The sequence below is a fragment of the Candida jiufengensis genome (genome assembly GCF_024610255.1).
Source record: "Candida jiufengensis strain CBS 10846 chromosome Unknown scaffold2, whole genome shotgun sequence".
NCBI lineage: Eukaryota > Fungi > Ascomycota > Pichiomycetes > Serinales > Debaryomycetaceae > Lodderomyces > Lodderomyces jiufengensis.
In genome coordinates, this window is record NW_026261561.1 from 1,544,979 (window position 1) to 1,570,861 (window position 25,883).

At 27.1% G+C, this 25,883-nt stretch overlaps 7 protein-coding genes across 7 annotated transcripts; 4 read left to right on the plus strand and 3 right to left on the minus strand. All coding sequences in view use genetic code 12, as the record gives it.

Annotated features, from left to right (window-relative positions):
• Nucleotides 1–307: 307 nt before the first annotated feature.
• Nucleotides 308–3,685, plus strand: NUP159 (FG-nucleoporin; the record flags this gene model as incomplete). Its single annotated transcript, XM_051764310.1, has 1 exon — nucleotides 308–3,685. One exon carries the CDS (start codon nucleotides 308–310, stop codon nucleotides 3,683–3,685), a length of 3,378 nt encoding a protein of 1,125 aa, XP_051619754.1.
• Nucleotides 3,686–4,192: 507 nt separating this feature from the next.
• On the plus strand, nucleotides 4,193–5,644 carry KGF54_003695 (uncharacterized protein; the record flags this gene model as incomplete). The annotated part of the gene is made up of 1 exon (XM_051764311.1): nucleotides 4,193–5,644. The coding sequence occupies one exon, from the start codon at nucleotides 4,193–4,195 to the stop codon at nucleotides 5,642–5,644; it is 1,452 nt and encodes a 483-aa protein (XP_051619755.1).
• Nucleotides 5,645–5,691: 47 nt separating this feature from the next.
• On the minus strand, nucleotides 5,692–8,451 carry KGF54_003696 (putative ATP-dependent RNA helicase; the record flags this gene model as incomplete). Its single annotated transcript, XM_051764312.1, has 1 exon — nucleotides 5,692–8,451. One exon carries the CDS (start codon nucleotides 8,449–8,451, stop codon nucleotides 5,692–5,694), a length of 2,760 nt encoding a protein of 919 aa, XP_051619756.1.
• A 2,915-nt stretch (nucleotides 8,452–11,366) lies between these two features.
• Nucleotides 11,367–12,347, minus strand: KGF54_003697 (uncharacterized protein; the record flags this gene model as incomplete). Its single annotated transcript, XM_051764313.1, has 1 exon — nucleotides 11,367–12,347. One exon carries the CDS (start codon nucleotides 12,345–12,347, stop codon nucleotides 11,367–11,369), a length of 981 nt encoding a protein of 326 aa, XP_051619757.1.
• A 1,784-nt stretch (nucleotides 12,348–14,131) lies between these two features.
• KGF54_003698 (uncharacterized protein) lies at nucleotides 14,132–15,244 on the plus strand (the record flags this gene model as incomplete). Its single annotated transcript, XM_051764314.1, has 1 exon — nucleotides 14,132–15,244. The coding sequence occupies one exon, from the start codon at nucleotides 14,132–14,134 to the stop codon at nucleotides 15,242–15,244; it is 1,113 nt and encodes a 370-aa protein (XP_051619758.1).
• A 143-nt stretch (nucleotides 15,245–15,387) lies between these two features.
• On the minus strand, nucleotides 15,388–16,392 carry KGF54_003699 (thiosulfate sulfurtransferase; the record flags this gene model as incomplete). Its single annotated transcript, XM_051764315.1, has 1 exon — nucleotides 15,388–16,392. One exon carries the CDS (start codon nucleotides 16,390–16,392, stop codon nucleotides 15,388–15,390), a length of 1,005 nt encoding a protein of 334 aa, XP_051619759.1.
• Nucleotides 16,393–19,431: 3,039 nt separating this feature from the next.
• Nucleotides 19,432–21,660, plus strand: CHS4 (Chs4p; the record flags this gene model as incomplete). The annotated part of the gene is made up of 1 exon (XM_051764318.1): nucleotides 19,432–21,660. The coding sequence occupies one exon, from the start codon at nucleotides 19,432–19,434 to the stop codon at nucleotides 21,658–21,660; it is 2,229 nt and encodes a 742-aa protein (XP_051619760.1).
• Between the last annotated feature and the right edge of the window lie 4,223 nt (nucleotides 21,661–25,883).

The window sequence follows — 25,883 nt, forward strand, 5'->3', positions numbered from 1 at the left end:
TCCTATAAGGTATGGTAATATTCTTAGATTCTCATGATTATCTATTCCCTTTGGTACAATGGTTTTTCTGATCTATCTATCAATATTGTAGAGAGAAAAATGATTTTTGTGATATTAAATTATTCACTTTACAAAATTCTTATACAAAAAATAAATTTAGATAGTATTAATTAAATATTAAACTAAATTAATTCTGTCAATTGCAATCAATCTACTAATTAATACAATAGGTCACACTACTTAAAAATCATTTATAACAGTCAGATTAAGTAGCTATTCATAATTAGAAAAATCCGAAAGAGAGAATATGGATGCAATTGAAGAAGTAATATCAGAAGATTTTGGATTTAAAGCTAGCTCCAATGAATATCAAGTGTTTGAGGATCAATTTAATTTAAATAGTGATGAATTCAGCAAAAATACATTAAATTTACTCTCCATTCATAATGAGTCCAAAATTGCTGCAGTTTCAAATTACAACACCTTAAAATTTTTGTCAATTGAAAATTCAGTTCAAGACGAATACAAAGTATTAGGAGAAATTAATAATGTTAAAATTACTCAATTGTTTTTTGTTGACTCTACATTATGTTTATTGAATGATGGAAAAATCCAAACCTTGTCCTTACATCAGATTCAAAATAAAGACTACACGTTCAATACATTAAATGATAGTCACAAATTTATAAGTTTTAAACCAATAAGTTCTACAACATATCTAGCATTGGATTCAGATCACAACTTGTATCATAACTCAGACGAAATCCAAATAAAAGTATCAGCATATACTTGGTTCAATGGCTATCCACTATACCATTTGACGTCGAATTCAAAGTTCAAATTATCCAACGGATCAGTCAATCTTTCTGAAGATACTATTGAAGAATTAAAAGAACATGAATTGAAAGATATCATAGTATTACAAAATGAGTTTTTGTTGTTGATATATGACTCTATAACTGCTGAACCTGATTGTCATGACTCAAGAACTTTTTTATTGAAATTTGATAAAGAGTCGAAGTCATATACACCATATCAAATTGATATTGCACCTCCTTTCGGCTCAGGATTTAGATCATTAACTTATTATACATCAACTATAAATAATTGGCTACCCAAAAATGATTTGACGTTTATAACATCGTCAATATCTACAGAAATAGGAATATTAGATTATTTAAAATCTGATAAAAACTTAGAAGTTATGAGTCCAAGTGAAGACTCAAATAGAGCTAATTTCCCAATCGATGAAGACACAGGTGATGATGTATCACCTTTAGGATTTGCAGTTTTCTTAAAAGGTAATGATGAAAAAATTATTAATCCATGTGTTGGAGTTGAAGAAGTTTCCGGTAATGTATTACCTAAAATATATACTTTATTAAGCAATGGGAAATTGAAAAGTTGGTTAGTATATCATAAACTGGGGATTTTGAATGATGAGTTATCGTTACAGAGAGCTTTGGATGCTTCAAACGTAGATGAAATAGATGCACCTGTCTCAAATGAAAAAGTGGAAGAAGCCAAAGCAGCTGAGGAAAATCAAGCGCAACCACAGAATCCGTTTCAAACTAAAAGTAATCCATTTGGGTCCACTACTGCAGATGTGTTCAAATCTCAACCACAAACTACCACTTCAAATGAATCACAAACACAAAAATCAGCATTTGGAGCCACCGGTTTTGGATCATCAGTATCAACTAAATCAGAGTTATCAACTACAACGACAACACAACAAGCAGGTGGATTTGGTTCCACTGGGTTTGGCTCAACAGCTTTTGGCTCATCAGGTGGGTTTGGTTCAACAGGATTTGGTAAAACCTCATTTGGTTCAACAAGTTTTGGAAATCAGTCATCACAACCTCAAACTAAAGTATCAGGATTTGCCAAATTTGGTAATACAAACACCACTAACACTGACACTAAATCATCGCCATTTGCAAGGTTAGGCAATTCTAATAATTCTTCACCATCACCTTTTGCTCTGCTTGGTAATAATAATTCGAATCAACAACCAAAATCAATTTTTGGAGACAATAAATCTACAGCAACAAATTCGATATTTGGAGATAACAAATCAACTACAGCTACTTCAATTTTTGGAGGATCAAAACCACTTCCAAAAACTACAATGGGCACATTAACTAAATCAACTCCATTTGCAGAATCAGTAGAGACTTCAAAAGAGCCAACCCCTGAAACTTTCTCAAAATCTTTTAGATCACCACCACCATTATCACAAGTTGAACAGCCTCCACCACAATCACAACCGCAATTTCAATCACAATCACAATCACAATCACAATCACAATCACAATCACAATCACAATCACAATCACAATCACAATCCTCCAGTTCAACTTCATTTTCTGGATTCAACAAGCATGAGACAACTACCAATTCATCACCTTTTGGTCAATTTCAAAAACCTCAAACATTTGGCTCACCATTTGACAATTTAAAAAAAGCAAATGAACCGTCTCCATTTGCACAATTTAGTAATCCCAAAACACCAACAACTGAATTTTCTGACAAATTTTCTTCAGAGGAAGAAGCTGAAGAAGAAAATTTTGATGACGAAAATGATAATGAAGACGATGAAAACGAATTCGATGAGGAAGCAGATGAATTTGAAGAGGTATCAGCAGAAGATAGTTATTTAGAAAAGTCATATGGTGAACAAAATCAAGATCAAACAGGGTCATTTGATGATGAAGAGGAAGAGGAAAAATCTCAATTTGAGAAGAACTTGGATAAATTTGATTCATTTGTCAATATAAGCAAAAATGATATTGAAGAAATTGAAATACCTGATGATGATGATGATGATGATGATTATGATGCCGAGGAAGAAATAGCTCAAACTAAAAAAGAAATTGAGCAAGTACAAGGTCATGAAGTGGAAGAAGACGAAGAGGAAGAAGAATGGCCAATTGATCCTGTCCAGTTTTTAATATTTGATGGTTATAGTAAGTCAATACCTAAAACCGATAATCAAGTTGAAAATAAAATCAGAGAAATGATGTTGGAAACTGATGGTAATGTTGAAATTTTGGAAATGAATGTTGACTTATTAGGTGACTTTGTCGCGGAACACTCTGCAACACCAGGTAGTTCTTATTTCAAATTATCAGATATATCAAATTTGAAATATGATACTTTACAATACAAAAACAAGTTACATTACTTAAAACAAATAGAAGAGGAAACTGAATCATTAAACTCAACGGTAGTATCAAATCAAAATGAAAGAGTAAAAATTGATAAATTGTTTACTCAATTAAAATCATTGGAACAAGGATCAACCAAGAACTTAAAATTTTTAAGAAATAGACCATTGGAGATTTCAAAATTAGAAACTAAAAATAAATTAAATTCAAAATTATCAAATATCAAGAATTTGGAAGCAAAATTGATTTCTCAACTAATGCCCTTAAAATTAGCTAATTCTTTAAATTTGGAGACTATAACAAAAATTGAAAAAATCATTTATCAATTAAATAACCAAATCTTGGATCATAAAAGTACTGTTGATGAATTAATTGAAGAAATAGAAACCTTAAATTTGAGAAATAACGAAAAGGATAATAGTCAACTTGGCAATAAAATAGCCCTTCAATCAAAGTCATCAAATAATGGAAAATTACTTTTTAGAAAGAAGTTAAAGAAAACAGACACTGTATAGATTCCAATTAATATTTTAATTTCATATCTAGTTCCAAATTAAACGCATTCGTAATTTAAATCACCTTTTTGTCTTTTACACTACTTTTTGCATTTCTCCTTTTTATTAACTTTTCTGGTTGTCAAAAATAATTTTAGATTTTCAGCTATACATCATTAAATAATCTACTCCAACAAATACTAACTTCTACAGGTGTTATCACTTGATTTTATTCAAATAACTTTTCATAAATTAAGTTTTTGTTTATATATTTTAGGATTTAAGAAGATTTCAACTTGACTGATTGAGATTTTGAGAGTACATTTAATAGTTTTTCAAATAGGTATATTTTGTATAATTTATACATAGTGTGTTTATTTCCTTAATAAACTTATCAAATCCTTATAATAACAATTTCAATTCATATTTACCCTAATTTTTCCCCAGTGTTTAGTTTGTACCTGTTTAGTTTCGTAACTTAAACGTATATTTGACAAAGAAAGTTTATAAATTATATTAAAAGAAATAATGTCGAATTTAGATGACGATGAAGCTCTTTTCGAAGACTTATATGGAGATGATGAAAAGGATACAAATGAAGTTAAAGAAGAAGCGACAAATGATGCTAAAGATGAAGGTCCAAAACAAAGTCAATTAGAACAACAATTAAATTCCACCCCTGAGGTTCTGACAATACCTTTACCTCCACCAATTACTTCAACACATGATTCAAGTCAAACTGAATCAATTCCACCACCACCACCATCAGATCCAGATCAAAATGATTCAGTAGCTGCTACTGCTGGAAGTAATGATGCTGCTTCAACAAATCAAATGCCAGTTCCACCTCAATTTAATTTTGATCCAGCTCAATATGCTCAATTTGCTGCTGGAATGTCTCAAATGCCACAGATGCCTCAATTGTCTACTCAGATGCCACCGCCTCCTCCTCCAGTTCAACAAAATACAGTAGCTGATTCAGGTGGTAAAATGTTTATTGGTGGTCTTAATTGGGATACAACAGAGGAAGGTTTATTGACATATTTTGGGAAATTTGGTGAAATTATTGATTACACAATTATGAAAGATAATGCAACTGGTAGATCAAGAGGGTTTGGTTTTTTAACTTTTAAAAATCCAGCTTCAGTTGATGCAGTTATTAAACAGACTCATGAACTAGATGGTAAACTAATTGATCCAAAAAGAGCTATATCAAGAGAAGATCAAGATAGAGTTGGTAAAATATTTATTGGTGGTATTGATCCAATGGTTACTGAATTTGAATTTAATGACTTTTTCTCAAAATTTGGAGAGATTATTGATTGTCAATTAATGATTGATAAAGATACTGGAAGATCAAGAGGATTTGGATTTATTACTTTTAGTTCACCAGATGCTGTTGATAAAGTATGTGTAAACAAATATTTAACTCTTAATGGTAAAGCAATGGAAGTTAAAAGAGCAGCACCAAGAGGTCAACATAATCAACAAGTTGCATTACAACAACAGCAACAACAACAAGCCGCTGCAGCTCAACAAGCTCAACAAGGTCAATTTTATAATCCTTATGCTGCTCAATATGGTTTCCAACAAATGAATCCACAAGATTATATGAAATGGTATCAACAATGGTATATGTTTCAACAAGCTCAACAAGCTCAAGCAGGTGGTGTTGTAGAGCAACAACCATCAGTACAACCACTTAATCCACAACAACAAGCGGATGTAGATACTGAACAAGCTAATGCTACTACAAATGTTCATTTTAATGGTAATGGTAATGATATAGGTAATGGATCATCAGCTTCTCCTGATTCCTCAAATGTTGCTCCAGCTTCATCAAGACCAAATATTCCAAGAGGTCCAAAAAGATTGCCACCAAATGGTCCATCTGGAGGTTTCAGAGGAAGAGGTGGTTATAGAGGAAGAAGTCGTGGATTCCATCCATATCGTGGTAGTGGAGGAAGAGGAAGATATTAATTAGTTTAGTTTTTAATTTATTTGTGTATATTACTATTGAAATTAAATTACCTTCTTTTACTTGGACGAGCATTTTTAGCTCTTCTTTTCTCTTTTAACGCTCTTGCTTTTCTAATTTGTTCAGTTGATTTAATTTCTTGTTGTTGACCTGGTTTATGATATCCTTTAACATTAATACCCGAATCCATAGCTTTTTCAACTTTCTTCTTTTGTTTATGATAATCGTCTCTAAATTTATCAGGTAATTTTGGAGTACTTTGTTTCCTATGTTTAAATCTTTGATTAGATTCTGATGTTGTTGATGAATTAAGTGATGTTGATGGTTTAAAGTTTCTTTGTTTTTTCCATTCATCGAATTTACCGGATCTGAAAGATGCTGGAATTTTGGTACCATTTTCACTAATAATGAATCTTTTATCAGTTGATTGAGAATTTATGTATTTACCTTTCTTTTTATCCCATTTCATGACTTGTGTATTCTTTTGAGATTTATCATCATTATCCAAATCAAAAGTTGCTGCTTGTGCATCATTTGCAAATGATGAATTTATGGATAACTGTTGGTCTTGAATCACTGAAGCTGGAGCATAATGACTCATGAAAAACTGTGGATCTCTATAAGATTTCTTTTTATCACCATCTTCAAAGGTATTTTGTAACTCATCTTCACCGACCAGTTGTTGATTGTAACCGTTTCTTTCATCATCAGCTTTTAATATTTCATCTTCTATACCATGAGTTAAGCCTGCTAATCTTTCTTTTTGTAATAAATCACGACGTTCTTGGGCTTTCCGTTGAATCGGGGCAATCTGTCTTCTTCTCTTGTGCATAAATTCAGCAAGACTATCATTTTCTTTAATTCCCTTTTTACGTAATTCAAATACAGTTTCTTTAACATTTCTATTCTGTAATTTATTTAAAAATTCTTCTTTTTTCCTTTCTAAATTTTCTCCAAATAAAAGATGTTGATCATCCCATGAACCAGTTTCCATAATTTCTTTGCTTCTCTTTAAAGATTCATGTGATGCTGCTTGTCTTGTTCTATGATATAATTTTTCACCTTTTGCTGCAACATCTTTTAATACTTTTATTTCGTAATTGTTTCTTAATAAATTTTCATAAAGCTCTTGAAAGGTTTCAATATCTATTCTCGGTACTGATCCAACAACTAACCTTTCTGTATAATTGACTCTTGGTGGTATGTATGAATCTCCTTGTTTCTTTTGTAACATTTCACATTTAGCTTCATGCATTGATGTTAATAGTATTTTTTTACCTAAGAATAATTCTAAATCTAATAAGTATGGTAGTTCTTTTGAGTTGACAATTGAATAAGCCCAACCTTTATTACCAGCCCTTGCTGTTCTACCAACTCTATGAATGAAAATTTTTGATGATCCTGGTAATGTGAAATTAACAACATTTGCTAAAACGGGTATATCAATACCTCTTGCTGCAACATCTGTAACCACGAGGATCTTGGTGAGACCTATTTTGAATAAATATAATTGATTTTTTCTCGCATGTTGATCTAATGTACCATAAATGTAAGATACTAAATATCCAGCGTCTCTTAAAAGTTTTGTGACATATTCAACATGATGTTTGGTGGGCACGAATATGATTGTTGATTGTTCTGATGGTAATTGATTAGCTGAAGGCATTCTCTCCTTTTTGAATTTATACTTTTTCTTCTTCCCATCTTCATCTTCATCATCACTATCGTCTATTTGTCTTTTATCCATAGCTACTAATTTTTTAATTTCTTCTTGTGTACCTAAAGGCATTTTAATGACTTCTTGTAGTATGTATAATAAATTTGCTTCTCTTTCATTTCTTTTGGTTGTAAAATACGCCATTTGTAAATTTTCTGATATCTTCGATTCCGCGTCTAATCGTACCAATACTGGGTTACTTAATCCTGCTTTTGCAAAATCAACTAATGATCTTGGTAATGTGGCTGAAAACAACAACGATTGTCTATTTGGTGGTAATGCTAATAATAATTCATTTAATTGTTCTGCAAATCCCATTTCAAATAATCTATCAGCTTCATCAAATACTATATATTGAACACTCCCCAAATCATATTGCATTTCAACTTTTAAATGTAAAAATCTACCAGGTGTACAAACAATTATATCAGGTTTACTCATCATTTTACCAAAATCTTCTTCTAATGAATTCCCACCAATTAATACGATAGATTGTAAATTAGTTCCATGACTGAATTCTTTAACTTGTTTATATGTTTGTAATGCTAATTCTCTTGATGGTGATAATATAACTGCTCTTACTCCACTTGTACTACGAGTTTTTAATTTTTCAATTAAAGGTAATACAAAAGCTGCTGTTTTACCTGAACCAGTACGTGCCATCCCCACAACATCTCTATTATCTATGATCAATGGGATCGATTTTCTTTGAATTGGTGTTGGTTGTCTATATCCCTTTTTGGCAATGTTTGTTAAAATGAATTTTGATAATCCAAAAGATGCAAATGAACCATTTTTGGCTTTTTTAGCTGTTGGGTTGTTTGTTGCAAAATATGAACTTATTTTATTATCATCTTCAGCTTCGTTCTCATCATCTGATAACTCTAGACTTGGAAATGCAGCTTCTGAATTATTTAATTTGGTTTTCTTTTTCGGTGGTTCTTTCAGTTTTTTTTCTTCTTCATCCAGTGATATTATTTCATCTTGGTAATCTCCTTCTTCGTCAGAGCTTTCAGATAGTTCTTCACTTGACTCATCATCCAGTTTGGCTACTAATGAAGTTGCGATATCAAATTCTTCTTCTTCTGACATTATTTCTTTGATGGTTGCAAAATGTTGTAGATAAATTTATATATTTATCTCATCTGCATCTTAAAACAAATTTAATCTTTTGTCTCAAGAAAGAGCATGTCGTAAAAAGTTATCTCGTGATTTATTTCAACATCCGTACCCCAGTGTAATTTTTATCAGATGCATTTGTATATTTTATACCATATAAGATATTAAAAAAAGGACGAATGGGTTATAAGCTAAATTTTCTTGTATTTAGATTCTAAAGGTGACTAAGCAACGCTGAAACACGAGAAGTTTGTATATTTTTTTAAACCTTTGAATTTAATTAAGCTTGATTTTGAAACCAAAAAAATTAAAAGTAGTTGGTCTATTTTGGCAAAACCGTGCTGATCTATAAGAGTTTTTAAATTCAGTCATCAAGAGTTCAAAAACACTTACATTGAAGACATGATTAATCTTTGCAAAAATATTATACGATCAATATAAAGTACTTAAGTGCTTTCAGAGAAACTAATCTAACCCTATGTGCGCGAATTAATTTTAAAACTAAACTTCCTTAATTTTTCAGTGATTTGAAAAACTTTTGTCATAAACATGGAAAAAATTTGTAGGGGTTAAAGGCTCAAAACCAATAAATTTAGTTGAATTTTAGAATAGCTTAAGTTTTTTTACGCTAACCTGTAATTCTTCCTCAACAAGCACATCACATAATTTGTTCAAAGTGTTATGTTCTTCTATTGAATTGCTATGTATTAAGATATCATCCATATATATTACAACTTATGTTTTTGTAAAATTTCCAGAAGTGGTCAATATAATTGGATAAAGCTTTACAATTTTTTCCGTTAGTCAGGATAAAAATTGAGACGTGTTGTTCAAGGAATTGAGTTTTATTTGCGATTGGTACAACCTAGATTGTATTTAACATTGTTAGGACTTGATTTCAACTCAATATTGGTCATTTTTGGGAGTTTACGTGTTAAGGAAATTGTGATAAAATTAAGTTACTAAATTGACTTACAGTGTTTGTCCAAATGGATCAATTTTCAATGGGTTTGGAGTTTAAAATTTAATGTTGCGTTAAGCGATGTTCCCAAATTTTTGATTTTTTTGAGAGCTTGATGTACCAAAGCCCGTTTGTGGCAGGTATTCATGAAACTGATCAGATATCATGTAGGTATGCTTTTACAAATGGGAAGTTGCCGAATATGTTTATTAATATACTGGAATAAAATTTAAGTTTGATGTTCATTAGAGTCAAATTCATCAATTGAAGAGTTTGAATTATGGCATTTGATTGCAATTTATGATTGATGAAGTTTTCATATCTTTATCTACGAATAAATTTATGAATTTGTCAATGATTAATTGCTAGGTTTTATTAAAATTTCATTAAAAAGTGGACCCATGATAATGATATCATCGATGTAAAATATGATTTTTTGGAAAGGTGCTAGCAATACCTTTTTTAATGTATATTTCTTGTGTATCGTGTATTTATTTTATTGTCTCTAAAGATTGTTTCTTCTACACTGCTTTTTAATAATGAAAAGAAAGCTCACAGTCAAGTTTAATTTTATAAAAAATTTGTTGTACTAATGAGTTCAACTTTTGATACTACAATTTAAACAGAGTGATCTTTGAGAATAAAATTTAGAGAAGACCCAAGTGACGCAAAAATAATATTTGACTCAAATGTATAGAATCTCCAAAAACAAATTAAAGTATTGATTTTAAGTGAAGATTATAAATATGAGATAAGTTAGCGAAATAAACAAAAAAAAAACTTTAGAATTCAACTATTACCACTTTTTCTTTTTAAAAATTTGTTTTTCAAAAGTGAAAAAAAGCGTTCCAAGAGCGACAGGTATATACGATGAAGTTCCATGTATGCATTGAGGACATGGTCATAAAGGTCCAAAGTTTACCAAATTGATTAAAGAATAATATTCTTCAGGTTTTTTTTTTTCATCCTGAAAAGAAATCAAGAATGTTACTTTTTAGAGTTCGAATTTTATTTACGATTTATACAATATGAATTGTATTTAATATCGCTAGGATTTGAATGTTAAAAGATATGGTGATTCTTGTGGCCTTTAAATGTTTTTATAGCCCCGTTTTTATGATTATAGTCCATAAGCTCGTTAAGGTTTCAATTTCCAAAAATGATTAAAAAGAGGCAATGAGATTTCTGTTGGATGTTCATCAAAGTCATATTCATCTTAGGATAAATTTGATTTATGGCATTTGATTTTCATAATATTATGGTTGAAATACTCATAGTTTCAGCTGTCTGATCAGGTTCACTGACCCAAAATTTATTTTTGCAAGTCAATTGCATTGAAGTCAAACTCAAGGACGACTTTCGAACAAGTGGATAAACATTTACTAAATGTATAATCTTCTCTGGATTTTTAATTTTGATTAAACAGTCGTTTATCCGTTCTTTGAATTGTGATACTGATATTGGGATTAATAAGTAATGTTCTTGTACCACCTATTAATGCAATCAACATTTTTGAAGCTTCCACATAAAAAAGTCTTGCCCTAGGCGAATTTTTACGATTTTTGTTTGTTTCAAGCATTTACTAATTTCAGTCTAACAGTCGTCCTATTAGACTCTTTTAAAACAACCATATTTACATTTTTCCGAAGTTTTAATGAAACAAAAAAGTCAATAATTAAAAAGAAGGTTTATTCCAACCATTAAGAATTCTGAATTTTTGTTTGTTTTTTTGTTGGATCTTTTTTAATGTATAAAATTTGTATTATGTATGTATTCATTTGATTTTGAATGTAGAGAATTTCTCTTTAAGATACTCATTCTGACGACAAAAGCTATGAAAAAGGTGTTCAAAAAAACAAAGAATTCATTGTAACTTATTTTTTATTTTAAATTTTTGCTATATAAATTATACAAAAGAGATTTTACTCTAAAGACCTGGAGGACCAAAATTTCCAAAATTACCACCACCTGGACCTTGATTTGGATAAAACGGACCACCACTTGGACCTCTAAGATTCAGTGGTAAACCTTGACCCAAATTATCTAAATTATCTTCTGAATAAGGATCATCAAATCTTGCACCTGGTGGTACTCCTCTTCTACCACTATTTCCACCTTGTTGTGATCCAAAAATTGGATGATTTGAAGTTGGATACATTCCATCTCCACCAGAACTATTTGGAGGTTGTAAAGGATCCAAATAACCTCTTAAAGTTGGATTTGACGGTATACCTGGAGGATTTAAATCATCAGCCCCAATTGGTGGTAAATTTGAATGACCTAAAGTATCATGAGTTGGAGCACCAGGATCTTTAATTTCATATTCATCTTCAAAATCTGGCATATCTGATGGTCTATTTTGTTTAAAAGCTGAATTATTTGCAGCTGGAGCAGAAGGGTTACCACCAGATATTATTGGATTTGATGGATTATATGGAACTTCAGGAGTTGGAGATCTTGCATCATTTTCAGTATCTGTATGTTCTTCTATTATTGGACCAGTATTAATATTTTTTGATTTAGTTGGATCATCAAATATTGAACTTAATTTTTCATCATCAACAATTAATCTAAATTTCTTATTAAATTTTTCAACTAAATCTTTTGATAAATCTTCTACTCCTTTTATTGGAAATTTAATTTCATCTAAATCAAACCATTCCCAATTTATTAAAGCATTATCTAATCTACCATCAAGATTTAATAAATTAACTAATGATTGAACATTACTAATTTCTGTAAAACTTAATATCAAAAATTTTTCTTCTTTAAAATATATTTCTAATTGTTTTAATTTATTTTCATCTGTTGTTTGAATAATTTTAAATCCAGAAGATTTTGGATAAATTGAATCAACATATTTTGAAACAAGATAAAAAGTTAATTGAAAATAACTATCAATTGACATTTTTGAATTTCACAATTTTCTTTTGTGTATGAAATTTGATGTAAAAATTAAAATAAAGGATAATTAAAAGCTAGTTGTGGATAATTTGAATAGATATAAATATCTCGATATTGAATTGATCTTTCTTTTAGATTTTAATTTTCAAACTAATTAAATACTCATACTATAATTTAATGAATTGATATTTTAAATATTTATTGTAATGAGTTAAATATATTATAATGTGGTAAATTAGTTTATGGCAAAATAGAATTATTTAGAATAAATTTATTTTTTTTTAATTTTATTTTTTTAAAATAAATAAACCCCCTTATCATAATGAATAAGAAACTTTGACAGTTTCGCAGAATTAGATATCACGACTTTGACAAGCTCACGTTATTTCTTACAATCAACCAACAATCTATAATTTTAAAAATTTAAGTATACGGCTACTAATTTAATAATATAAGGTAAGTCTTTAATAAGTAAATTAATAAAACTGCAAGTCCAAATCAAATGCGTAGCTTTGAACGTTCTGAGATAATTTTATTAAGAGTATTAATGTATAGATGTCCGAAACAAGCTATTATTAATTAAAGAGTAACAATACAAACTAATACTTAATAATTTTATCCCTAATTTTAATTAAGCCATAAATGTAGTGTGATGCTTAAATTTAAAATGACCAATTTAGAATCAATCGGCTAGGACCTAATTTTTATATCTATTGTTTTCATCAATTTGCATGATCTATCGTTAATTTATAAGCCATTAACCATCGAATTTTAACAAATTCATTGTAACAAGTGATAGTTTAGCTGGGGATAAATTATTGAAGTTTGCAACAATAATAAAACTAGTCACAGATTAATTTGAAACCAATTGTGTAAAATTATTGTTAATTATTAATGTAAAACTAAAAAAGTTAAGGATTTTCCCCGCCTTTTTATCATTTTTTCCTTTTTTTTGTTGTTTAAGTGAATTTAGTCAAGTAGAATTAATCCAGTGAACCTACGTTTACAAAGAATACATCCCTCGACTAATTTTCCATTAACTCTGAATGCTATTCTGTTTTAGATAATTTTTCTGGTATTGATTACTCAAATTAAATTTTAATTTTATTATTATAATTGCTACTTTATCTATTGATTAAAAAACTTAATAAAAAATAAAATCAGAATTTGTTGAACGAAAATTCTAGTGTTGAATAGTAGAATAAATTTCTTTCGAGTTAATTTCTTTTAAATTTAAAGAAAAGTCTTTGATAATTCTTATTAGTCTTATTGATTTAGTATCTTACAGTTCAACATTAATAGTAATAGAATATTAATTGTTCTGTTTAAATGATTACTATTATTATATCATAATTTTTGTTAGTTAGTGATTTTAGGCGTAACCTTTTAATTTTGTCCCTTTTAATTAATTTTTTTTAATTTTTTATTATTTTATTTTTTATGATCAAATTTTTTTTTAATTATTAAAACAACAAAAATTTTTTTAAGTTAAGTTTTCTATTTCCAAATTTTTTATACTAATTAACATAACATTTTATATAACAAGCATAACTAAAATATTTATTCATCAATTGAATTTATATATTCATTTTTACATTATTATTCAATAAACTCATAATTTATCATTAACGATTAATCATTTTATTCAATATAAAATTATAAACATATAAATTATCAACAACAATAATTGTTTTTTATTTTTTTTTTCCTTATCATTATCGTCAGTTTTCCGTATTGAATTAATATAACAAATACATTTATATATCTACACATTATCAATTATATATAATGACTACAACTGTTCCTTTAATCTATTCATTCCCTGAATTCCTAGGAGTTGCAGATGCAGTTGGAGATTTAGTAATATCAGCTCAAAATCAAACTTTATATAATACGACTGATCAAAAACAAATTGAATTAATAAAATCTGGTCAATTAAAAAGACCACTGGTAAATAAAACTAATAGTTCAATATCTGTATTAAATCAAGCAACAAATGGAAACAATAGTCTAAGTAACACCAATAGTAATGGAGCTTCAAATATAAATACACCAAATCATTCACCAAGTCATAGTCAAAGTGGATTAAATATAAATAATCCAAGTAATTTAAACCCTAATGCATCTTCATTATCATCAACAAATTTATCAAATAATAACAAATTTAAAAAGGAAAAGAAAATCTTAAAAAAGCAAGAAGTAAGATTTAAAATTGCTATAAGTGGTGGTTCATTAATTAAAATTTTAAATCAAGGTTTATTACCAAGACAAGAATATATTGAATGGGATAAATGGGATATATATTTTGCAGATGAAAGATTAGTACCGTTCGATAGTCCTGATTCAAATTATGGTCAAGCAAAAATTGAACTTTTTGATCATATAAAAGGTGATAAAAAACCAAGGATATTTCATATTGATGAATCATTAATTGATGATCCTCAAGAAGCAGCAGATGATTATGAAAAACAATTGATACAAAATTTTGCCAAAAAGGATTCAGTGAAATTACCAATGTTTGATTTATTATTATTAGGTTGTGCACCAGATGGTCATATTGCTTCATTATTTCCAAAACATGGTGAAAGTTTGAGAGAAAAATTAGCTTGGTGTATACCTGTATCGAATGCTCCTTCAGGTCCATCAAATAGAATAACTTTAACTATTCCAGTTATATGTCATGCAGCAAGAGTTGCTTTTGTAGTGGAAGGTTTAACAAAAGCTCCAATTATTAAAACAATAATGGAGAGACCAGAAAAGGGTTTACCTTCCTCGATAGTTAATGAGGGAGCTGCTGGAAGAGTAAGTTGGTTTGTTGATGATGCTGCATTAAATGATTTATATGATATAACAAAAAAGAAATATAAATATTTATCAATACCTGAACCAAATAATGAATGAAAAAAACAACAACATCAAAGAAAGAAAAAGAAACTTGTATTATAAATAAAAGATTATATATATATGTATAAGTTTCTTATTATTATTTTAGTTTCCTACTGTTTTAATTAATAAATAAATAAATTTTGAAAAAAAATAATTCTTCAGACATCTTTAACTATGTACTTATCAGGAGCTCTCATTGCCCATTCAGTCCAACTTCCATCATAAAGTTTAATTGGTGCTTCAATACCAACAATTGATTCAAATGCTAATTTCAAAATACATGCAGTTACTCCAGTTCCACACATTACAATTAAACCTTTTGGATAATCTTTATTTAAAGTATTTAAATTTATCCCAATAAATTCTAATTCCTTTGTAATTTCTTGTTTAGTTTTAAATTCATTATCTTTATTAGAATCTAATAATTTAGTGAATGGTAAATTTTTAGCAGTTGGAATATGACCAGAACTTAATCCTGGTCTTGGTTCTGGCAGTTTACCAGTAAATCTATCATTTGATCTTGCATCAATAATTAAATAATCTTTAATTTGATCATTTTCTATCAAAGACACGAGATCTTCATATTCAATTACTTGATTATTATAATTTTCTTCGTATTGATCAATTGAATTAGATTCAATTGGTTCTTCATCTTTTGGTTGCGATTCATCAATTGATGTAGTTTCTAAACCCAGTTTTTTATAAGTATTGAAGTTATCTAATAAATAAACATTTTCATGACCACCCAATTTAAAAGTAAAAGCACAACGAGGGCTTGAAAAATTCCCCAATTTATCATAAACAATTAAAGAATCAGTGTGAGAAATTTTTAAATCTTTATACGCTTGATTAATTATAGTTTGAGTAGGTAACATATGAGGATATGCTGAATCTCTTATATATTTATCTAAATTGAAAAATTTTGCTTGTGGGATATGTTCTTTGTCAAATTCTTGTTGTGCATTTCTTGAAACATTTGGCATAAACCATGTTGAATCAATTGGTATAATTCTATTTTTGGTTAATGACGTTAAAGTTTTTAAGTATGATGGTTTTATTATTTTTATTGGATTATATGACATTTTTTTGATGGATTTGGTTGTCAAATTTGCGGTTGAAGAATCAATTGAATCAATTGAATTAATTGAGTTATTTGAAATCATAAGTTATTTAATTTCACGGGTTATTAATTTTAAACATTGTACGTAAAACCGAAAAAATACCGGAAAAATGTGGAGTAAAATTGGTAGCATCTAGACCCGATTTTGTATGAATATTCTCTATGAATTGATTGAACTAGCATTGATGTGCTTCATTTTTCAATTAAGTTGTGAAAATATTCAAAAATAAAAATTGTAAGTGAACTTCTTGATAAATTGTACATCTATTTTGACTTATTTTGTAAGAATGCTTAATTTCAATGGAAGAAAAGAAAGTCTGATTTATGCTAGTTACAACCATCGTTTCCCTCAACATTATATTTTTCAAAGGCAAGGCAAGTGAATTTGAAATAGATCCGTAAAATCTCAAATTTCGAGATTCTCAGTCTTTAGAGGGCGAATTTGCTCTCTTTAATTACCAATAACATGAAGTTCAGAAAGTTATTTTTTTTAAGAATCATTTAATGCTCGTATTTTTGAATTTATACTAAAATTTTCTGTCAGCAATTCTGTCAGATCAGATCACCGAGTAAACTTAAGACAAATGGCGTTTCATATTCTATAAACTTTCAGAATTAATAGTCAATAGAGCAAACGTAATTTACGAATAAGTCGGGGTTTCAAAACCAAAAGATTTGCAGAATTATAAATGTGTGTGAACAAATGCCACAGGTAATTCAAATAAATAACGGTTGTCAACTACAAATATGAACATTTAGAAAAAGTTAGCAATATGTTTCATCCACAAATGTTGAGAACTTTTTTTGCAGCAATTTTTAATTTAATCTGAAAAATACGAGATTGATTCAAATTTGAAAAATTATAAAAATATATGACACAAAATAAGTCAGTTAAAAATAATCTATATTTAGAAACATTTAATAAGAAAGTATCTTTCTCGTATTTAATAATCTTCCCTTCAGTCTAATTCAAACTTTAACCGTCTAAATGAGTGTTATGTTATTGAATTTTGATTTTAAGTATATTCTTCATTTGCATGTTCATACATATTGATATTAACTATTCTAGTAAACCAAGATTTTAAAATTTGGTCCAAGATTAAAAATTTAAACTACGCCATAATTTTTAAAATAATTAAACTTTTAACATTATTTCCTCGAGAATAAATATTTTATTATAATTGTATAGTGAATGAATTAATTAATGTAATACGGATTTATAATTATATAAAGTGAGATGGAGCTTAACCCTCAGCCTCCTCGAGTTCAACAACAAGTCAAACAAATTTTTTCCATTTATTGTATACAAATGAAGTGGTATTCGATTTGCCATACTTTAACCGTAATCTCCAGAAGTTTCCAGTTCAAATTTGTTACTTAATAGAAATTAAATTTATTTGTTTATTCATATTTAATTTAATATTTGTGTATTATTCGTAAAAAAAGTAAATAAATTTAATTTATTAAACCGCAGTTTCTTTAATAGTAAACGTTTTTAAAATTGAAGATGTCCTTCGAAAATCCTTTACGGCATGAGATCGAAATTATTTCTAGTTACTAAAAATATTAATATCCGTGTATATATATAATCTCGAGAAATAGTAGAATGTACAATACTTGCTTTTCGTATAATTATTTTTGATTATTCAATATTTTATGTCATCTATTAATTATAAATTATAATATTATTTCATCCACATGTAAAAGAAGAAAAAAATAAACAAAAAATAAGCGCATAATAAATTGTATTGCATATTCTTAAGTATTATTAATAAATAATTCGATTGTTGATACTTTGACGTAATATAATATTCAAAAAACTCAATGTTAGATATCAATAGATAAATATCAAAACATATACTTTATATACTTTTACTTTTCTATTAATCTTTTAATAAACCCTTTTTTTTTTAAATTGAAACCTGAATCAATAATTTAATTAATTAATTAATTAACCATTAAAAGTAATTTAATTTTATACTATAAATAACTTTGTTAAATTTTATTATATAATAAATGTCAATTAATTTAAGAATTGACACGTCTTGAGAAGAATTAAATTTTTGATTTTTCTTTGTTTTAAAAATTTTTTTTCAACCACAGAATTAAATCTTCTTCTCTCCTTTGAAATAAATCCATCTTTAAATGCAATTTATAAGTATTTGATTTATATATACATTATACATTAAATATCCAACAGACAAAGTTGGGTTATTCAAATTGTTGTAATCAATTGAATTGATTGTTATATATAAATATAAATTACAGAAATTGTACAGATAATTAATTATTTTATAAAATGTTGTTGTAGTAGTAGTAAGTAAACAGATTTAAATTTAAATATTTACATAACAAAAAAAAAAAATATTACTTTTTTTTTTTTCTTTCTTTTTTATTTTTATTTTTTTTTTTAATTTCGTTATTCTAAATTTGATTTTTTTTTTAGTCTATAAAATTTTTTTTGATTTAATTATGAAAATTTATTTTAGATCCTTAAAATTTAATTATTAGATAGAAATTGAGTGTTACATGTGTTACATTGATTACTTAAGAGATTGGAAATTGATCTAATACCAATTTTTATTCCAAAGACAAGAGTTTGTTTTCAATTATTATATTAATTTATAATAATTCTAAGACAGACATAATTTATTTTATTAATTTTTATTTTATGTACGTAGAAACGAAAATTAAAATTAAAAAAATAAAAATAAAAAAATAAAAAAATTTAACTTTTCAACAAAAAAATTTATTTTCTAATAATTAAAGAAAATTTTATAGATTCAATTCTTATCATTCTTTTTTTTTTATTGTTTATATATTGGTTTTTTAATAATATCCACAACAGATACTAAGTATCAAATAGAATAAGAATCAATCAATCAATCAATCACTCGTTTATTAACATTAATTATTTTGTTTCATTAATTCAGACATATTTTTTAACCGAAATCAATTTTGTTTCAAATTAAAATTTTTATTTTTAATTCAATTATTCACAAATTTTTAATATACTAAATGAACTAATACTAAAAGATATTTCTAATAACAATTTTAATTAAATTATATATATATTTGCATAATGAATTCTACTACTACTACAACTAATACTAATACTAGTCATCATTCACATCCTTATCGTCAAGTTTCATCAAATAGTAATAATTCACAATCATCATCAACTCCATATCCTTTACTGGATTTTAATCAAATTAGTCAAAGTGATAGATCTGATAGTTCACCAAGTATGACTGAAGTTACTTCTGGTTTAGAAGATTTACATTTACCTCCAAATCTTAATAAACAATATATAATATCTCCTCATCTTCAACAACACCAACAACCACCACCACCAAATCAGCAACAACAATATCAGCATCAATCTCATTCTCAGCCACAATCACAACAATATCAACAACAACCTTATAGAAGTTTACTAAACACTACTACTACTTCTACTAATAATAATAATAATACTAATTACAACAATAATAACAACAATCATGGTAATGGACAAACATCAAGAGTTTCAAGTTTACCAGAACATTTAATTCCTCATTTAAATTTTCCAGATCAATCCCCACAACAACAAACTGTACAAGAATCACCACAATTTCAAGGACAATTATCTCCAAATAATCAACAATATTTTCAATCATCAAATTTCCAACAACAACAACAACAACAACAACAATATAAAGATTCACCTAAAATTGGAGTTGTTAAATCACCAAATTCTGCTCCATATCCAGTATATAATTCATCAACCCCACCAGCTGCATTTGCATCAAAGGATAGTGTTATTGCATCACCACCTTCAAATCCTTTATCGACAACTTCATCAGTTGTTAATTTAAATTTAAATAATAATAATAATACCAATAATATAGATAATCAATTATTTACAAAATCAGATACAAATTTAACAACTCCATCAGTTTCAAAATATGGTCATAATAGATCAGTTTCTTCAACTTCATCCTTTTTTTATGATAGGAATGATAATAGTTCAATGATTGATTTCAATCAAAATGTTATTCAACTGTATTTAGGTTCAAATTCTTCAACTTTAATGCCAAGAATTAAAACTTTGGAATTATATCGTAAAAATGCTAAAAAATCAAATGATCCAAATGTTTTATTTCAATATGCTCAATATATGTTACAAACTGCATTATTATTAGCAGTTGAATCTACTTCAACAACTTCATCACAATCTTCAGGTAATAATACTCCACAAAGATCAATTGAAAATTCACCAATGAAGAAACAATCATCAAAAAAATTTGATTTATCAAATGTTGAATCAATTGAAGGAAATGAAAAAAAATTAAGAAAAGCTTTATTAAAAGAAGCTATATATTATTTAAAAAAATTATCAGATAAAGGTTATGTTGAAGCTCAATATTTATTAGGTGATGCTTATAGTTCAGGAGCTTTAGATAAAATCGATAATAAAGATGCATTTATATTATTTCAAGCAGCAGCTAAACATGGTCATGTTGAAAGTGCTTATAGAACTTCTTATTGTTATGAAGAAGGCTTAGGTACTGGTAGAGATGCAAGAAAAGCTGTTGAATATTTAAAAATTGCAGCATCAAGAAATCATCCAGCTGCAATGTACAAATTAGGAGTTTATTCATTTTATGGTAGAATGGGATTACCAATAGATATGAATACTAAAAAAATGGGTATAAAATGGTTAACAAGAGCAACAAATGTTGCAACTGATTTAACTGCTGCTGCTCCATTTGAATTAGCAAAATTATATTATAATGGATTTGAAGATATTATAATAGAAGATAAAAAATATGCTTTAGAACTTTATTCACAAGCTGCTGCATTAGGTCATACACAATCAGCTTCAATATTAGGACATCATTATGAAATTGGAGAAATATTACCTCAAGATTCAAATTTATCTATACATTATTATACACAAGCTGCTTTAGCAGGTGATCCAAATTCAATGCTATCAATGTGTGCATGGTATTTAGTTGGTTCAGAACCTTATTTACCAAAAGATGAAAATGAAGCATTTGAATGGGCTAAAAGAGCAGCAACATGTAATTTATCAAAAGCTCAATTTGCATTAGCTAATTTTTATGAAAAAGGAATAGGTTGTATAAAAAATTCACAAGAAGCTCAATTATGGTATAAAAAAGCAGCTGAAAATGGTGATGAAAAATCTTTAGCAAGAATTAATGATAAAGAATTAGTTAAATCAATAAGTAAAAATTTAAAAAGGAAACCAATTGTTAAAAATTCTGAAGGTATTGCTGCTCAAGAAAAAGATTGTATAATAATGTAATTTACCAAAAAATTGGACAATACTAAAAGTCTCAAAGTTTTGAGATGATGGGGTTTTTTTTTATAGGGATAAATTTTTTTAATAAATATAATAATATATATATTCATAGAATTTGGTTTTTAAAGTATATTTAAACTATTGACTGTATTTTCAAATCTTCAAAACTATATAAATAATTTTTTCAGTAGACGGTTAAACGCGATTGAGAAGTTGATCTTGAAATTAGGGTTATACGACAATTTTTATATGCAGAATTTCAGGCAATTTAAACTTTTTATTGTATTTTTTAATGTTTCAGATTTTATTTTTAAATTAATTGTAATTACGTTTAAAATTTGACATCCCCACAAATAAGAAAAATTTTTGAATTTAGCTTATGATTTTTTTTAAAGTCGAAAGTAGTATAAATAGTCATGATTTTTCCAAAATTTAGTATTTTTTCAGTTAATCTTTTTGCAAACTTCATAAGGTAAATCTTCCTTTTCAATTGTTTAATGAATTAAGATTAAGATCTAAAGTTTTATCAACTATTACTTGAATATTGAATTTTTGTTGCATTCTTTTCGAAGTATACTTTTTCAAAAGTATTATTTTGTTTAGTTTGTGATGTGAATATATTAGATCTAATTAATCAATATTCAAGATGCGATTATAACCATCTTCGTTCTGCTGATTATAAAGTTAACTCGAATATAATTTGAAGAATTTCTGTATCAATTAATAAATATCAGTTTTAAATTTATTTTGTTTAATTCTGGGATTCCCCACTTGTAGATTGAACTCTCTTGGTGCCAATTAATTCTAATTTCTTATTTTTATAATAAATGTCCTACATTCTTTTAATGTGCAGTGTGCAATAAATAATGGGGTTTTTATTGTTCAAATCGTGTTTCAGAAATTATTATATTTAAATAAAACTGTAGATCAAGAAGGCAATTTGTCCATATTATTTCCAGGCAAATTTTATCTTTTTATTCTCAAATTTATCATTTGAATTCACCGGGAAATGATTTTAGACAAACGTTAATTTCAATCTTTTCATATTTTTACTTTCAATTTTATCATAACTATCGAACAGATAATATTGAATTTTAAGGTTGACGATTCAACACGACAATTGAGAAGTTGATCTTGTATATCTTAAATCTAGAGATATACGACAATTTTTATGTGCAAGATTCTAGGCAATTTAAACTTTTTATTGTATTGTTCAATGTTTCAGATTTTATTTTTAAGTCAGTTGTACATTCAATTTGAAATTTCCACAAAAAAAAAAAATTTGGATTTAGCTTATGACTTTTTCTAAAGGACAAAAGAGGTATAAATAGTCATGGATTTTCCAAAACTTAGACTTTTTCTTTTAGCAATTCTCATTAGATAAAATCCTTGCTTTTATTAATCAATCTGAAATTCTTGATTTATTGATCCATCTAGGTGTGTATTTAGAATTTTATGAATGATTATAAATATATATATTTATTTGATACTTGAATATTGAATTTTGTTGCGTTCTTTACGAACTATACTTTTTTTAAAGTATTATTTTGTTTAGTTTGTGATGTGATTATATTAGATACAATTAATCAATATTTAAGATGCAATGAATACTTTCATTTTCGTTTCATCAATTCTATCTGAATGATTCATTTCCCAGGATAAAAATTTTAGCCAGAGTGTTTTTACTGTATTAAGAAATTTTTCGTGTTTTAATAAACGTTAGTCATATATGTATTTTGTATTTAATTTTGGGATTTCCCACTTGTAGATTGAACTCTCTAAGTACCAATTAATTCTATTTTTATAATCAATGTCCTACAATTTTTTTTTATTGTGCAGTATTCAAGAAATAAATAAAGTTTTTATTGTTTAAATCGTGTTTCAGAAATTATTATATTTAAATAAAACTGTAGATCACTAAGGCAATTTGTCCATATAATTTCCAGGCAAATTTCATCTTTTTATTCTCAGATATATCATTTGAATTCAATTGAAAATACTTTTAGAGAAACGTTAATTTCAATCTTTTCATGTTTGTACTATCAAATTTTTCAGAACTATCGAGCCCATAATATTGACTTTTTAGCTTTAACCATTACGCGCGACAATTGAGAAGTTGATCTTGCATTTTGAATCTAGAGCTACACGACAATTTCTATATGCAGAATTTCAGGCAATTTGAACTTTTTCTATTGTATTTTTTAAAGTTTCAGATTTTATTTTTAAATTGTACATTTAATTTGGAAATCCCCACAAAGAAAAAGTTTGAGTTTGGCTTATGATTTTTTTTGAAATTCTAAAGTAGTATAAATAGTCATGAGATTTTACAATATTCAAATTTTTTTTGATTATTCTCTTATCAATTTTGGTTAGATGTTCCATAGCCAATTCCTACAGTTTTTTTGTGAGATTTCAATACACCATTTATAATTTGCGATTTGTGGAATAAGTATCAAACTATATACTCATCTGATTCTTAAATATTGAGTTTTGTTGCATTCTTTACGAAGTATACTTCTTCAAAAGTATTACTTTGTTTAGTTTGTGATTTGATCATATTAGATCTAATTAATCAATATTCAAGATGCAATTTTTACCATTTTCGTTTTGCAGATGCCAATTTGAAACTTAGATTGAAAATTCATTGGTCAGTAGCTTTATATTAATTAATGAACATTAATTGTATCTTTATTTTGTATTTAATTTTGGGTTCCCCCACTTGTAGATTGAACTCTTATGTTGCCAATTAATTTCAATTTCTTACTTCTATTGTCAATGTCCTACAATTTTTTATTGTGCATTATGCAATAAATAAATAAGGTTTTTATTATTCAAATTGTGTTTCAGAATTGTTTATATTTTAATAGAACTGTAGATCATTAAGGCAATTTTATATTTATTTCAGGCAAATCTCATCTTTTTATTTCAGATTTATCACTAGAATTCACTTGAAAGTAATTTTAGACAAACGTTAATTTCAATCTTTTCATATTTGTACTTTCAAGTTTTTCATAACTATCGAACCCATAATATCGATTTTTTCAGTAGACGATTAAATGCGACAATTGAGAAATTAACCTTGTTTATTGAAATTAAAGCTATACGACAATTTTTATATACAAGAATTTAGGCGATTTAAACTTTTTATTGTATTTTTTAATGTTTCAGATTTTATTTTTAAATTAATTGCTCAATTTGAAATTCCACAATTGAAAAATTCTGAATTTGAATTATGATTATTTTTTAAGTCTAAGTTAGTATAAATAGTCATGGTTTTTACCAAATTTAAAATTTTTTTAATTATTCTCTTAATAATTTTTCTTAGATCAACTTGGTATCATGTTTTAAACGTCTGTATGCTCCTTTAATAAATTGCATATGTACTGAAATACATTTTATTTGACAATTGAAAATTGAATGTTGTTGCATTCTTTACGAAATATATTTTTTTAAAGTATTATTTTGTTTAGCTTGTGATGTGATTGTATTGGATCTGATCGATCAATATTCAAGATTTAATTTAATATATTTTTTTTGCTCTTCTTTTGGAGATCGGATACTTTTCGTTATTTTTTAATTCTACATTTGTATTTGTAATATATGTGAGTTATGTTTTTATTGTGTATTTAATTTTGGGAGTTCCCAGTTGTAGAATTAACTCTTTTACAGCCAATTAATTCTAATTTCCCACTTCTATTGGCAATGCCCTTCATTTTTTTATTGTGCAGTATCGAATAAATAATAAAGTTTTTATTGTTTTCAAAAAATATTATATTTGAATAAAATTGTAGATCAATAAGGCAATTTATTTAGATTAGTTTCAGGCAAATTTCATCTTTGTATTCTCAGATGAATTCACTTGAAAATACTTTTAGAAAAACGTTAATTTCAATCTTTTCATGTTTGTACTATCAAATTTTTCAGAACTATCGAGCCCATAATACTGAATTTTTAGCTTAACGATTACACGCGACAATTGAGAAGTTGATCTTGTATTTTAAATCTGAGAGCTACACGACAAAATTTATATGCAGAATTTTAGGCAGTTTAAACTTTTTATTGTATTTTTTAATGTTTCAGATTTTATTTTTAAATTAGTTGTACATTCAGTTTGAAAACCCCAAGAATAAAAAAAAACTTTGAATTTAGTTTTTGGATTTTCTCTAAGGCTGAAAGTAGTATAAATAGTAATGGATTTTCCGAAATTTGAAATTTTTAATTTTTTA